We start from the raw sequence: 16,910 nt of genomic DNA, 5'->3' as shown, positions 1-16,910 counted from the left end.
GTCTGTGCATGCATTCTCTATATGTATATATATATATATATATATATATATATATATATATATATATATATATATATATATATATATATATATATATATATATATATATATATATATATATATATACACATACATATACATATATATACATATACATACACATACATACATACATATTAAATATAAATCTATAAATAAATATATTATAATATATTTTTAATATACTTTTAATATAATAATATTTTTAATTTTAAAAATATACAAGATGTTCCACAGGATATCGTTTCATATATCATTTAAGATCATCATGCATCACGTATAATTAATGCGTTCACGTCAAATTAGCGGAACAAACTACGGGGAGTTTTATTCATTCAAGCGCACAAGTGTCAATAAATAGAAGCGCTTTCAGTTTTGAATGTCTTTCAGATGCAAGAACCTTTGTGTGAAGGAAATGAGTGTTTGGGCAAAACAGCGCATTAAGTACAATTTTAAGAGAATATGTTTACTGAGAGGGACGTTGCTGACTCATGCAGCCTCACAGCGTAACCACAGTGACACGTTGCTCTGAGCGACTGCAATGTTCGTCTGCTCCTGGCATCACAGAAGCGAGCATGTCATTGCCGAGCACCTGAGTGACATCTCGCACACAGACGCATAACGCATTCTTTCGGCTTTTGCTTCCTCTCTGTGTTACCATGGAGACGTGATTAGATCAGAGGGCTGTGGTCTAATGGAGCACGCAATTCTGTACCCGAGTCCAAAATCAGGATTTGCACAAATCACTACATGTCACTTTGTGTGTGTATTTCAGTGAAAAAACGTGCCTCTTATCCATTGGAATTCAGTTCAGGTGCTAAATGCGCCGTTATAATTATTAGTGCATAATTATTGTCATTAATTTCAGGGCAAAGGCGCTTCTTTTTGTGTAAATTAGTTTAACAATAAATTGCGCCTTATTCACAAAACTAAATTTTTCTGGTGCGGTTCATTTGGCGAACCTTGATGAGCCCAAGGCAGTTTTACACAGCAAAAAATGATTTTATGAAGAAGTGTAAAAAAAGACTATTGGAGTATGTTTTAAAAGAAAATACTATTTTAGTCATTCTACTTAATTCAATGTGTCACTTGCTGTTTCCTTGTAATTAATTGTGACATTTACTAGCAATTTCTGAATGTAAATCATTTCCTCACCTTTATTTAAAATATTTAAGTGACACACTGAATTAAGTAGAATGACTAAAATAGTATTTTCTTTTAAAACATACTCCAATAGTCTTTGTGCATACATACATACATACACACACACACACACATATATATATATATGTGTGTGTATGTGTGAGTGTGTATATATAATATATATATATATATATATATATATATATATATATATATATATATATAACAAATATTTGTTTGCTTGTTTTCAGTGGTGGTCTGCAGAAACATTTATAAGAAAAAGTTGCTTTTGGCCAATAATGCAGTGCAAAAAAATTAAATAAAAATAAATAAGTATAATAATAATAATAATAATAATAATAATATTTATACATTATAATAATATATAACAAATACATTTGATTCATAATTTGAATTTGTATTTTAATTAAAATATATATATATTTGTACATTTTAATTGTTAGATTAATATTTTCTTTTTACCTTAATATTTAAAATGAATGTCAATTATTCAATTTTTATACAACGGGTCTTCAAAATTTAAATATGTATAAATGAGTCAAACATTTGACCACTGCATTTAATCATCACATTTGGAGGTTCTTAGAATCAAAATGTTCAACACAAACAGCTCATGCAAATAATTAAATCAAATATTATTATATTATTATTAATTACCTTTATACCCATTACCTATATTTTTTTCTGTCTTGATTTAATGAGTATATTTGAGTGGAATTGATATTTTTGTAGTGCACAACATAGAATAATGCCTACAAAAAAGATTCAATAGAAAAAAAACCAAGTCTGTGTACAAACATAACTTATCATCTAACGCTGGCACCCCATTTCAGCGCTGTCGAGGCACCTGCCGTTCTCCTGCCTCACCCTGCCCTGCATATTCAATCTATCTGAGAATCAGCCCTCTCTACCTGACATGATTTAAAGTCCTTATTTCCATTAACCTGAGAGGGGAGAGAGTGACAGAACGAGAGGGAAAGAGAGAGAGCGGGATGACTTCATCTCATATTGAAGGATAGATGGAAGGACAAGATAAAAAAATAAAAAATCTCCTGCATAAAGTGGTAAATTGGGATCTTGCAGGTGCATAATATCTGAGCATCAATACACCTCTGAGATGCATGCTTTTCATTTTACCTGAATTGGCCAACACACTCCCACTCGCGCACACAAACACACACACATACGCGCATTAGCACAAACACTCTCTCTCATCATATGGAGATTAAATTGCCCCTGGGAGAAAGCGAATAGGGAAAAATCCCACAAGATAATAAAGTCATATTTTTCTTCATATTCTCCAATCTGCAGTACACTACAAAAAACAAGCCGCAGAGCTGTTCTAAAATTGAGAAAGTCAAAGTATTAACATCGTACATCTATTGCCCTCTTTTCTTACATTTCACCCTCTCAGTCTTGCAGAATTTCATTAGACGTTGATTAGCACTTAAACACACAGTTCGCTCTGGAACTAAAGTTTCTCTTGTCTTATTTCTTGTTCTCATGTCCCCAGACTTAAAGTCAGCATAAAGTTTCTTGAAGCGTATTCAGGCCAAAAGCCTATCAGAAGGGGCCAAGTGACCAATCACAGTTTGTTTAATGTGACAACCAATTAGTCTGGACAGAATGATTTCAGTCAAATATTGCATTTTTTGTCCGCAATAAGCCTCCTGGTCTGATTGCCAAAAGTGCAGAATTGATGGACTTTAATAAGAACAGGTCAAGTTAATCAATGTAGCGGAATCAAAAAATAAAATGTTCACTCACTACCAAACAATTAATCTAACAATTAAACAGTGATGAACAGCAGCCTATTTACACTACTGTTCAAAGTTTGGGGTCACTAATTGATTTACTTTTTAAAATAACTGTTTTCTATTTTATTTTGAAAATGTAATTGATTCATGTGATGGCAAATGTGAATTTTCTGCAGCCGTTATTTTGAGTCTTCAGTATCACATGATGAGGAATTATTATAATATGCAGATTTGGTGCTTAAGAAACATTTTATGTGTTGAAAATGGTTATGTTTGTTGAAACACTGATACTGTATGGTAAATCATTTATTTGAAATAGAAATCTTTTGTAACATTATAAATATTTTTACTGCCAATTTTACTGTCACAATTGAATGCATGCTTGCTGAATAAAAACATTAAATAAATGCACTGACAAACTAACTTTTGAATGAAAGTGTATTTCATTTGTTTATTGTATAATTCAAATCTGCTAGGTATCTTTGTGTTGTAACTGGTTTATTGTATTATTGACAAACTTTAAAACACGATCATTCTATCCATATCAGTTTTACATTTTCAGTGCTGTTGCATCTGGTTTCTAAGACCGAAAGCAAAATTCTAGATTTTAGCCAAGATTCTAAAGCTCTTTATAATTCTAATGCACTGTATGATTACAGAAGACTTTATGGCATCTGACAGCACAAGATGTATGACTCTGACATAAGTTTGGCTATGGAAGCATATAATTGAACGCTGAAGTAAACCAAAGCTCTTCTGGGACATTGATAATTACTCTCCACAAGTTCCGTCCATTTTGTTGGCAGCGGTCTGGAAATCTGCTGTGTACATAATCGTTTTCATGAGTTCAAGATGAAATGATTCCCCATCTCTGTTTATAGAGATCAATACTCCCATCAGGACACATTAAGGCACATTAAGAGTCAATAATTGAGTTTATGGCCAGAAAATATCATTAAAGACTGTGTCCAGGTTACAGAGAAAGTGTATAAAAACCATCATTAAATTAAAATAACTTTGCAGGATTTGTTTGGTGTGCAGACAAACACACAGATCAGCAATAGCATGTTAAGAATACGATACTGATTTCCCAGTAAAATGTCCACTTTGAGTACAAGGGGTTTAGGGCCTTAACTTTTTTTTTAATAAACCAAAATTGCAGCTGTACGTTAGTGGATGCATCTCACGAGCAGGAAAACATCAGAGCGTGCTGGAGAGAATATTGCCGCTGCTGCTTTCCACAACTGATGACAACCGCAGCAACCACTCAGCAAAACATTAATAATAACAAATTCAAGCTCTGGATCTGCACTGATTATAACACACACAAATGAAATGCACTTCTGCTTGACAATTGCAGAGGCAGTATTAGATACATCCCTGGCACAAGCTGATATTGTGGAAAATGGTGGGGATGTAAGTATGCCCTTTCAGCCTGAGATCTATGCAACTGCTAAGACATTTAAATGAGTATTTCTATAACTCAAATGGTAGAGCATGGCGCTAGAAAAGTTAGTTTGATTCAGCTAAAAAAAAATTATTCATTGAATTCAATGCTAGTCACTTTTGATAAAAGCGTCTACCTAATGCATAAAAATCAATATGTTAACACAGACTGTGATATACTCATAGAGAGTTACATGAATTCGTCAAAGCACAGTAGTAAGAACATATGCTCATGATATTAAAGAACAGTCCAGTTTCCTGTCTATTCTATACTGTCCTACACTATTAAAAGTAAATTGCTCATCAATAAAACATTAAAAAAATGAAACCGCATTAGTTGCATAGGCTTGTCAGATACCTTACACAGCAATAATACCACATAACTTTACACATTTTTAAGTCTCATAAACAAGTGTTTATCTCTTACGTGAAGTTTATCAGACATAAATATCTGCCCATATATCCGGTCTGAAGCATCTGATTAAATTAACAACAGACCGAGTGAGTGAGTGTAACAGTGATGTCATCGCAAACAAAGATAATGCACTTTTTACAAGCATTCACTGTAAATGCTTTAAGATCTATTTTTTGCTTTTTTGTCTTTAATTTGACAGGACTCTATAAAGAACTGACAGAAAGCAAAGTGGGAGAGCGAGTATGAAGGAATCGGGAAAGGACCACAAATGTTGAGACAAACTCAGGTGCTACATCTTGAAACGCTGCCCACAAGGCTATTGGCTCCAACTTAAACGACCAATTTACTATCATTTTAACCAGATGGTAAAATTTATTTATTCAAGAAACGTCTCTAAAGTGATGGAGTGACACACTACAGTAAGGTTCATTTGGTTAACATCAGTTAGATGCATTAGGTATTAGAAATACTTTTACAAACCAGATCAGCTACAAACCTAAGATGCATACAAAAAGCAGAATTAAATTACACAATGAAATAAAATACACTACCATTCAGAACCATTGAAAGAAATTTATACTTTAATTTAGGATGCAGTAAATTGATCAAGTGACTATAAAGACACTTTTTATCCATCAAAGAATCCTGAAAAAAATATATCACTGTTTCCACAAAACTTTTAAGCAGTACAACTATGTTCAACATTAATAATCATTAGGAATGTATCTTGAGCACCACATTGGTATAATAGAATGATTTCTGAAGGATCATGTGACTGAAAACTGGAGTAATGGCTGCTGAAAATTCAGCTTTGTCATAACAGAATAAATAGCATTTTAAATATATTAAAATAGAAAATAGTCATTTTAAATTGTAATAATTAGTGCTGTCAAATGGTTAATTGCAACTAATCGCATCCAAAATGAAAGTTTTTGTTTACATAATATATGCATGTATACCGTGTATGTTTATTGTGTGTGTGTGTGTGTGTGTGTGTGTGTGTGTGTGTGTGTGTGTGTGTGTGTGTGTGTGTGTGTATGTATGTATGTATGTATGTATGTATGTATGTATGTATGTATATATATATATATATATATATATATATATATATATATATATATATATATATATATAATAAATAATAATAAAAAAAATAATAAAAAATAATGTTTATATATTAAATATATTTATATATAATATAAAAAATAAGAATATGAATATATAAATTTATAAGTGTGTAAATATTTTCTAAATATATACTGTATGTGTGTGTATTTATATATGCATAATATATATACACAGTACACATACATATATAATATAAACAATCTTATTTTGGATGCAATTAATTGTTTGACAGCACTAGTAATCATATTTCAAAATATTACTTATTTTACTGTATTTTTGACTAAATAAATGCATTCTTTCAAAAAGATAAAAAAAACTTTAAATTTTTAGAATGGTAGTGTACATTGATAGATGTTTTTTTTTAGTATATGTAGAAACTGAGATAACCCAAACGAATAATTGCTGCAAAAGTATTGTTTACTGAGTTTGATACCTAATGCAATGTAAACCGATTGAAATTTTATTGTAAAGTATTACCAAGGATGGTATATTAAATTTACGGCAAAAATATTTTGTATATTATCTACGAAGTCATCCTGGTCATTGTATAGACTGTCTTGTAAAATTCCGTAACTGCACTTGGTTATAAATTTTGAAGACATTTTACAACCATGTGATTTTTACCAGATGTTTTAAGGATGTTTATGGTAACGTAAGCTCTAAGAGATCTTAAACAATAAAGCATGCTATAGAAACACTCTGTTGACTGTATAGTAAACTTGTGTGCAGAATTCAGTAGTCGTATAGGCTCTTTTATTCTAACGAACCGTAAAAGTGTTTACTGTGGCAGGACTAATACAAGGGTCGTGTGATGTAGCTTTAACTCACTTGAATCCTGGCGCCACTGTGGCACAGTTCCCCGCACTCAGCCAGATGCAGTAAGGGTCTCGTGAGGACAGACAGCTCCTAAAACACACACACACACACACACACACACACACACACACACACACACACACATACAGAGTTAACTCATACCACATGTGCTGGAAAGGCTGTGTGTTTTCCTCGCTCACTGTCTCCATACTCCCCCCAATTTCCCTTTCCCCTCTCTCTCCAAGTGTATGTGACAAGCTAGAAGGGACAGCCAGACACAGCATCTCCATAACAAAGCATTATTGCCTCTCGCTGGTCAGACACTCAGTCAGACCGAGAGAAAAAAATATAAGAGAGAGAAAGAGTGTGACTGACTGCTGTATAGTCAGGTTTGTGTGTGTGTGTGTGTGTGTGTATGTGTGTATTTGTGTTGCATGATTGACAGGTGTGTTGTGTTTGCCAGAGGCCAACTGAGATTCAGATACATGGTAGAGCCGGACGAGTCGCTTGGAGAAACTGAGAGAGAGATACAGATGGAGAGAGAGAGAGATGGAAAGCATGTGTGAGGTGACCAGATGCAAGTCAGAGTGAAAGAGAGAGGTCACTTCCATTTTTCTGCAATTTTTTCCTCTTCACAGGTTGTTAATTCCCCCATGCCATGCCTGTTGGTCGTTGTGCTTTAGCACTTTATCTATTGTTAAAGGTTAAAATGATAAAATACTTTCTCTTATCCCAGTTTAAATAAAAAATTAAAGCAAAAATAGAGTTGGGTTAATTTTAGTCTGTCTATTAGGTTTAAAGTCATCTATATGCTGATGACCTACTAAAGATTGACAAAAATACTACTTGAACTATAATTTGGCTATACTATCCACCTTATTTTTAAGTCCAGTTTTTAACTGGAATGTGCAAAGATTTCAATGTCAGCCGATGACAGTTATTTTAGTTTACAGTCTGTTCTGCTGTTTGATGTTGTAAACTCCCATTTCATTGTATTTTAGTAGTAGTTATTTATTTTTATTGCCAAGTCAGCATCTATGGCTATCTTTAAGGCAAAAACTGAGTTGGAATAATACAAGCGTTACAAACAAAAAAATAAATCCAAATAAACAAAAATACAACATGATAAAATTATACAATATTTTTTTAAATTAACACATTATGATGAGAAAATCTAAAATCTTTTCAAGTAAAATCCTTCCAAAGTCCCTGAGTGAGTGTACGTAATAAAAAAAGGTTTCTATTTGCATCAAAACTGGGACAGTACAATAAAATATGTTTAATGGAAATGGGAACATGCAGAACATGCATAGAGTTGGGTCTTCATCATATTTTTATCTTAATCATTAACACACTGGTTTGTAGTGCAAATAGTTTGTTATTCTAGAAATGGTTTAGTATAGTGGCTAATAAAGAAATACGCACATTCACAAGAAATACCTTACTTCCGCATTGAAAAAAAAAAAGGTGCAAAATAAACTATTTACCAGACAAACATGTTTAAAATTCAGTCTCTCACTTCTGGGAGAACTGACAAATATACTTATGACTCATCCTGCACTGCACTGATTTTTGTCCAATCAAATGTTCTTTAGAATGAGAATGCCACACCACCTAAAACCACCTGCAGCCAACTAGCAAATAGAATTAGTTAGCCAACTATTGGCTTTAAAATAAATAAATACTCACAAACCCTTTGATATGTCCCACACAAACGTCCAGTTTTAACATGAAACATAAGGATTGTGTTTTTCTTTCAAAATACATAAACAACTCTAAGTATTGAGTTTGTACAGTAGCTTGATTTCCCTGAAAAAGTGTAAACGTGTCACTGTCACATGGTGACCAGCCTGACATGAAAACAGTAGGTGCGTTCGACTTGAAGCACGGATACAGACGGTGGTCAACGAGAGTAGCCGCTTGCAGTCAGGGGCGGAGTTGAAAACGGAGTCGTCAAGTCGGACACTTCGGGGCTCTCGTAGTTTGCTGCATCTACCTCAGTCATGGCAGATCACGTGGCGTTTGCTTGCTTTATTGCAGACGAACTGGAAGCTATAGAAATGCCGTTATTGTTGTATTAAATTGAGCACAATGAGCAACGAAAGTGAGTAAAGGTTCAATGTAATAAGTATTATTTTTATATATCCAAAGGGACATGGGACCATACCCAACACCAGTGTGACTCGTTATTTCTAATACTAACCAATCAATGCAATTATACTTAACAATTTTCATTAGAAGTGATTCTTTTTTTATTACTATGTTGGTTTATGTTTTAATAAACCTTTAAGATGTATGTAATATTTTGAAAGGGTGTCATCACGACAGAAACGGGTTTTAAGTAAATAAATAGAACATATTGAAAATTTGACTTGTGCAGTATGATTCATTATGTGTGTTTTTGCTACTGCAACTTAATAAAAATAATCTATGAAGATAATAATTGTATGTACTAAATGTAAAAGGTTTTCATTACAGATAAAAGAATTAGGATGTTACATATTTGTTTACTTATTTTACTATTTCTCCAGTTAGGTAAGCACATTTTAGTAAGACAAAACACCATGAACATTCATATGTGAACACCATGAACAGGCCTACGGATAAGCCCAATTTATTTGCCTTTCTATTATGATTTATACCATCTTATGAAAGTGATCTGAATGTTGTATTAAGTTGACATCCAGCCAGAGTTGTTGGTAGTAATCACATGCAAGTGAAGATGGATGAACCCAGCAACTAGACAATTAGTATCAATCAGAATCCATGATGACCACACTATATTAAAAGCCTGTAAGATTGACACTTGATTTATTCCATAAAAAAATTATCTAAGTAGGTTATGCAGCTTAATACTGTAAAGGGTCTGTATGAAAAAGGTCCAAAATAAACCTATGCACAAAACCTATATAAACGAATTAACAAAAAAGTGATTGCAGTAAAAATAATTGTAATCTTTTAATAAACATGATTTACGAGATGAAGATGACATGAAAAGTTAATTTATTTTTATTTTTTTGAAAGTCTGTATATGAGCATTAGTGGGACTGAAGTTGTCAGAATAAACCCGAAATACACGTCCTTGTTGTCATGTGGTGAATTTGGCCAATCGTGAAACAGCTGTGTCGTCATCAGCGCTCCCGCAGTCGCTCTGGAGAAATTGCGCCGGCTGAGTCAGCCGGCTGCTCTCGAAACGCTATCGCGGTACTTTGATGCCACACGTGACAGTGACGTGTGGTCGGCGCCGGTTCAAGTCGGACTAAATTTCTAACCGGCATGCACTGCTTCAAGTCAGCCGCCGATCGGTCTGCTAAGTGCTGCATGAAGTCGAACGCACCTAGTGGCTAAACCAGTACTGTGAGTTTGGGGCGGGGCTATCTGTTTGACTGACCAATAGCAGACAGTTTGGGCAAACCTGTTTAAAAAAAACATTATTTTTGCAAATAACGTTTGATGCTGCAAAGAAATTACACAGTGTTAAACTTTGAATACAGGATGGCTCAAAAAATTAGCTCTTTGACCGAAACAAACTTTTGTTCTTTTAGATAAAAAACATCTTTGAATTTAAACAAACACAGCTGTTTTTGCATCCAGCACTCAGGGTATGTGAAAACAATTCAGTGAGCGAAAAAACTGAGAAAAAAAAAAAAGATGTTTTCTCACAAGTCCACAGAGAATCCCGTGTGAGTGTTCCTCCTGAGGCTGAGCAGGCATGAGCTAACAGATTGGTAAAACGTTAAGACACGGCTGGATCAGACATCAGGATTGTTTTTGGAAAGAAACTGGGACTGAAATTCCCTGATAGGATTTGGAGATCTTTTATAAGGAAACACAGTCTATCAGCTTGCTCAAACTACAGCTGTGTGAAAAAAAAAAGGAAAAAAAAAGAATTGTTTGCTATGTCTTGGCCTGTGACCAATCAGATGGCTCTAATTTGCGTGTGAGTAGTGGAAGCATGTGGTGAAGCTGGCTCGAGGACTGCAGCATGTGATGGAAGAAACATGTCTACATCAATGACGACCCATCTCTGTAACTACGAGGCTACAAGCTAAAACCTTTTGCCCTCTAAAATCCATCTGTGTTTAAATTTGAATGCATTTAAGAATGCCTGTCTTTGGAAACATACACCGCTTTCAGCGCACTTATGGAGAACGTTATCCATAATAGATCAAAAGCGAACCAGCACATAGGACTTTTTAGAAGATTCTTGCACGACTGTCATACATTTTTCTCTGAGGACTGAGCTGCTGCACTGCATTGTGAATAGAGTTTGTGATGCTGGTTCCATCTTCAATAAATGTTTTAAACTACTCTACGATAGTAACACTTATGAATTTACGTGATTAAAATAGTAAAAGATATTTAAAGATGTAGTACAGCATTGTATATATTAAGTGCTCTCTCATGTAATGCATATTTAATGGGAATGATTGTGAGTCTGGGTTTTGTGTCACTCACTTTTTGCAGACGCCGTAGTCAGAACAGCGACTGAGTGGAACGCGAATCACGCAACTTGAGAACGCCACAAATAGGGCATGATGGTCCTTGTCCAACTCCAATCCCAGAATCCTCCGGTCCTCACCACGCACATTACACCTGTGGAGAGAAATGGCGCTTTGCGTTGGTATGCCATTTTTATGGCAGTTATTAAAGAGGGTCCAAAAGATACGTACATAAACATTATTACTAATAAAAGTTATGTTTAGAATTGCATGCCATCATCCTACTTCCATTTTCTGAATGCATGAAATAACTGGATTGTCCAGTAAATTTCACAAAATGTGCTGTATACAACAAAAGTACAGCGCATGGAATACTGTATGCCATAATGCAATGCAAAACGCGTCTAATAAAGACCATCTAAACAAAAAAATAACACAAATACTTAAACTTTAAACATGGAGTAGTCATGTACTCCATAATTACAATATACTTTCATTTTATGGAAAAAAGCAGCTCTGGATTCTTATCTTATTTCGTGTTCGAAAGGATATTGAAAGTGGTTTGAAAGGAGGTCGGGGGTAAACCTTTTTCTCTAATGGAAGAAAAAGCTATCCCCAATAAAGAAAAGAAGTAGTAAAAAGAAAAACCCAATATAGAAAGAAATCCAATATGTGTGTCACAGAGATGAGTCACCCCCATCCAGTTGATTGAAGAAGGTCATGCCGTAAAGGTTGACTGTAATTCATCTTCCTCAGTATCTGTAATAATCAAAATAAATCCTTTGCATCATGTAAAGTGTCGTTCCCAAAGGCTAACTTTTACATGAGGTGGGGTTTTCAGGGGAAAAGGTGAGCAATGCTGCATGAAGATGCGGTCACATTTTGTTGTGGAACTTGTGAGTCTCAGCTGGAGTTGAGGCTGGTTGTCAGATGCACAAGAGGAACACAAACATGGGCGAGATCCCAGGAGTACAATTACAGCTCCACATGTACCATCCGTCCCATTTACTGCAGAAGAGATTCTCTCTTAATCAAACACCTCTGTCGACATTGAGTTTGGGGTTATGTGTGTGCATGTTTATATTTGCCTGAGACTTGTCAATGAGTGTGAAGTGCATGAAAAAGAGCTGAAAGTGAAGATGTGTTTGTAAAGAACCTTCTAGGTGAAGTTGTGTTTGCTCAGACAAGTGACATTTTATCTGTTGCTTGGTTTCCTGCTCTGGGTCGACCTAAAATCCCTTTACGGCAAGTCAGTCCACTCAGCAGCCATTTTGGTACAGCTCTTATCTACTTAAATAAAAACTGAAATATCTGAAACGGGTTTCAATAACATTTCAAATAATCAAAAACAGACAGCTGAAACAACAATTTTGTGTCTTCATCCCAATTCACACTAAAAACTCACTAAACTCACACTATTTCTCAGGCTTGTCTGGTTCATGTGTATTCTAGAATAAACTCTATCAAAATGCAGATCGGTACCAGAGTCATAGCCTCATGGGCAGTGCTCTGACATATGGTTTAGCAGTGCCTCGGGCAACTCAAGTTTGAGTCATCGATATCTTTTCCCAGTCCTGCTCCCCTCTCTTCTCTCCCTTGGTTTCCAGTTTGTCTCTTAGTATCCAATCATACTATCCCACTTTTTCAGCAGCCTTGGCTTTGGAAGTATTTCTCCCATAGGGGTTAAAAAAAAGTATCTGTTAAAGAGTAATAAGTCATGAACTAAACCAACCAGCTACAATGTGAATCACTACATTACAAACTTTAATTTGAAGCTAAAAAGTATTGGAATATTACAAAACAAAAAGGTACAACACTGCGTACTACAGTCCCAAGAAACACTACGTGCTTTCTCTGCAATGGATGGACACTAAAGTATTCTGGTTTTCATGTTGTGATTCTCTGATTGGTAGAGATTACTTAAAAACTAAGTTAAAATAATGCAGTTTTATGGCTTCAACAAAACCATACTGTATATAATTGGTTTCCAACGCTCATAGTACACTGCCCTCCACAAGTTTGGAAACACCCCTGGCAAAGTGTGGTTTTGGACGATAATATAAATCCTTATTTTTTGGTGCAAATACATTAAAGTAATTTGACATTATCATTGAAGACCATCAATAAAACAAAATATATGCAACAAATAATGGCAATATATACATGTCAAAGTCAGACATGCCCCTTTGCCAGCTGTGATGCCTGGTTACTGGTTTAAACTTTTTTTAAACTAGGTTTTTAACAGATTTTTGGGTCAGCACACCTTAAAGGGGTGGTTGATTGTTTTTTTTCTAGGCTTGATTGTGTATATGGGGTGCAGTCAAACATGTATTCATGCTTATTTATTTTTTTTAAACGCATTATTTTTCACATAATTCACCTTTATTCCACACCTCTCTGCCCCTCTCTGATAAACGCCCTGATTATTTCCTGGTTTTATGAAGCCCCTCCCTCAGAAATGCGTAATGGGCTCTGATTGGTTAGCTGGTCCAATGTGTTGTGATTGACTAAACCGCCTCTAGTGCGCGTCTGAACATCCCGCCCCTTACCTCAGCAGCATGTGCTCCGGTTGTATTGTAAACAATGGCATCATCTATATTGCTTATCAATTTGAGCCCGAATGAGACGGAGAGGATATTAGTGAAGAGGATCACGCAGAACCTGTGCAAGCATGACTTTTAACGGTATGTTTTTTTTTGTTTGTTGTTGGTTCATACTTTTAGATACGCTGTTATTTGAAAGTGCTACTGCTTCTGTTAGATTTTAATATACGGCTTTATCCTAATTAAAGCCTTAATACAGCACGGCAACTGCACATGCATCCATGTATAACGCTTCTCATTGATGTGTGAAAATGAGAAAAAGTGTATAATTGGAACAATTTGTTGGAGCTGATCTGACGATCTGAATGAGAGAGAGATGCAGAGCAGGGCGGCACGAGTGACAGTATTATGAAGCACTGCTTTAAACATATGATTTTGAAACTTGTAAATCCATTAAAATCGTTAGAAGACAAAATCGCGATTCATATATGAATAGATTTTTACGCCCACCCCTAGTTTTCGCTTCCTCTTCTCTAAAGCAGTGCAGCATGGCCTCGCCCCCTTCGTTACATGTTCCCGGGGGCGAGGTTTATCTGGGTCCGTGACGTATCGGACCCGGGAAGTAACTCGTTGTAGTCCCTTACCAGTCGTTTTTGTAGGCATTAAACTGCCAGAATTTTAAAAGACGATATCTCCGTTTCCACTGAACTTTCAGCATTGTAACTTTGCAGATATTGTTTATGCTTTAACAGCAACATTACACACAAACTAATGTTAAAAAAGTGAAATCGCAATCAACCACCCCTTTAATACTGTCGCTTCAATAATTGATTGCCAATTCAAAGTCAATGTTTCAATAAACTGACAACTCGGATGCCCAGATTATGCAGAGCTGTAATAGCTGCTAATGGTGGATATATATTGATGAATCGAAAATTTCATTAAAAGTTTTTTCTATGTATAAACTGTTTATGTAATAAAATATGTTTTTGTAGTTTGTGTTGTCCCTTATCAGTGCAAAATTATCACAAATTAAAAAGGATTCTTGCCAATATTGTCCAAAACCCCACTTTTCTAGGGCGTTTCCAAACTTTTGGAGGGCAGTTGTCATAAAAAAATAGATCTCCTTCTATGGAGATTTTTATTTTCTGAATTTGACTGCTGCACGCCATTGTAGCCCTTTCCACAGTGAAAACTTACTGGTCCAAAATTCTATACAGCTGCATATTAAACAACAACAAAAAAAACATTTTTTTTTTTTTTTAGTTTTCAGTGTGGGCAGACAAAATAACATGCATCATGTCGCAACAAAGGAGTGTGTGCATGCAATATAACTCACTTGTTGGGGTTGTAAACATCTATGTCCTCCAAAACCTGTGTGCTGTAGGTGGAGTTTGGGTGCATGCTGGCAAGAATCTTCAGGACTCGGCCGTTTTCTGAACCCAGAAACAGAACCGTGTAGTTCTTATATGGGCCAGCTGCTGTGTCCACAGCGATCTGGGTCAGCTTGAACCTACATCAGGAACATGAGCTAATTAGTCAACAAAACAAATCAACATGTCTTTCCATCAAAACACTAAATGCTTATTTATTCTCCAGCACTAATAACGGTTGCCTCCTCTCTAGAGAAAGAGATGCAGATGTTAAGAAAACAACTGGAGAAATAAATAGTACTAAAATAATGAGCGGTCGAGTCTATCATCGTGTTTGTGTGTGCGTACCTGCTGGTGGTTCGTGTGAAGCAGGGTCGGTTGTTGACAGACGGTACAGCCTCATCCATTAGTGGATAAGACTTAATGAATGTAAGAGTTTCATCAGGGAAATCTGTGGAGGACTTATAACCAGCAGCGGGTCCGTCACCAGCACAGGACCCTGGCCTAGAGAGAGACAGAGATAAAAAAACTAAAAAACTATAGACTTCTACCTGCACAGACTTTTCCCATGAAGCCTCATGGAAATGATTTGCAAAAACAGCTCACGCACATACAATTAACAAGAACCATTCCAACCATCTGCCACTGTTAAATAAAAGCTGTTTTCAGAGTCCATCGGGCCGAACAGGTTGCTGTCACAGCTCCAGAGAACAGGTCCAGGCATATCACACAGAGCAAGATGACGAGGAAGTCTATTCTTTGTCACTTGCGTGTATGTGGCGTGTTATATTTGATTTATTAATGCATGCTTTTGTGTGATGTTTTCATCTTACTCTAGGGATAATGCATTTATTTTTTCAAACAAACAGTAAAAACAGTAATAATGTGAAATATTATTACATTTTAAAATAAATGTTTTCTTTACATTTTAAAGTGCTAACTTGGTGCTCAGCCATTTCTTTTTGTTATAAATGTTTAAATAGTTGTGTTGCTTAATATTTTTGTGAAACTAAGGTGTTACAGAATTTTTCAGATGAATAGGAAGTTCAGTAGAACAGCATTTATTATTATAGAATTTGATGCATTCTTCCTTATTATTTCTTTTATTATTGACTGTTTACTATTTGAAGACTACCCTCCATTGTCTTAATTTAATTAATATGTGACCAGTCATGAGGGTAAATGTTTTTTTAATTAAGATTTATACATCTGAGACCTGAATAAATAAGCTTTCCATTGATGTATGGTTTGTTAGGATAGGACAATATTTGGCCGAGATACAACTATTCTAAATCTGGAATCTGAGGGTGCAAAAAAATCTAAATATTGAGAAAATCTCCTTTAAAGTTGCCCAAACGAAGTTCCTAGCAATGCATATTACTAACCAAAACTTACGATTTGATATATTTATGGTAGGAAATTTACAAAATATCTCCATGGAACACGAGCTTTACTTAATATCCTAATGATTTGTGGCATAAAAGAAAAATTGATCATTTTGACCTATATAATGTATTGTTTGGCTATTGCAACAAATATATCCGCCCTACTTGAGACTGGTTTTGTGGTCCAGGATCACATATTTATAATTATTCTAAAAGTATTTACTGATATTAGTATCAAGTGGATTGCGATAACCCTTCTTGACTCACCGTGGTTTGGGCACCATTTCATCAGGAACTGGCGTCCAGGCCGACTCGCTGTTTCGCTGCTCCTTAAACTTCCCATTAAACACTTTTTCTATGTCATCCATGTAGAATGCACATACAGCAGAACCGGTGATGCTA

The 16,910-nt window shown here is 35.2% G+C and overlaps 1 protein-coding gene across 1 annotated transcript in view; it reads right to left on the bottom strand.

Annotated features, from left to right (window-relative positions):
- The window catches only part of LOC306887638 (semaphorin-6D-like), a 143,846-nt gene that overhangs the window by 22,171 nt on the left and 104,765 nt on the right, over nt 1-16,910 (bottom strand). Inside the window, exons 13-17 of the mRNA XM_079445548.1 lie at nt 16,776-16,907; nt 15,472-15,627; nt 15,090-15,263; nt 11,224-11,361; nt 6,778-6,855 (exon numbers count right to left, since the gene is read on the bottom strand). Coding sequence (XP_079301674.1) covers nt 6,778-6,855; nt 11,224-11,361; nt 15,090-15,263; nt 15,472-15,627; nt 16,776-16,907 — 678 coding nt within the window. The remainder of the gene's footprint in view (nt 1-6,777; nt 6,856-11,223; nt 11,362-15,089; nt 15,264-15,471; nt 15,628-16,775; nt 16,908-16,910) is intronic.

This window comes from Barbus barbus (assembly GCF_936440315.1).
Source record: "Barbus barbus genome assembly, chromosome: 21".
Classification (NCBI taxonomy): domain Eukaryota; kingdom Metazoa; phylum Chordata; class Actinopteri; order Cypriniformes; family Cyprinidae; genus Barbus; species Barbus barbus.
Note: the sequence above shows the minus strand (reverse complement) of the source record. Positions and strands in the feature narration are given on the sequence as shown.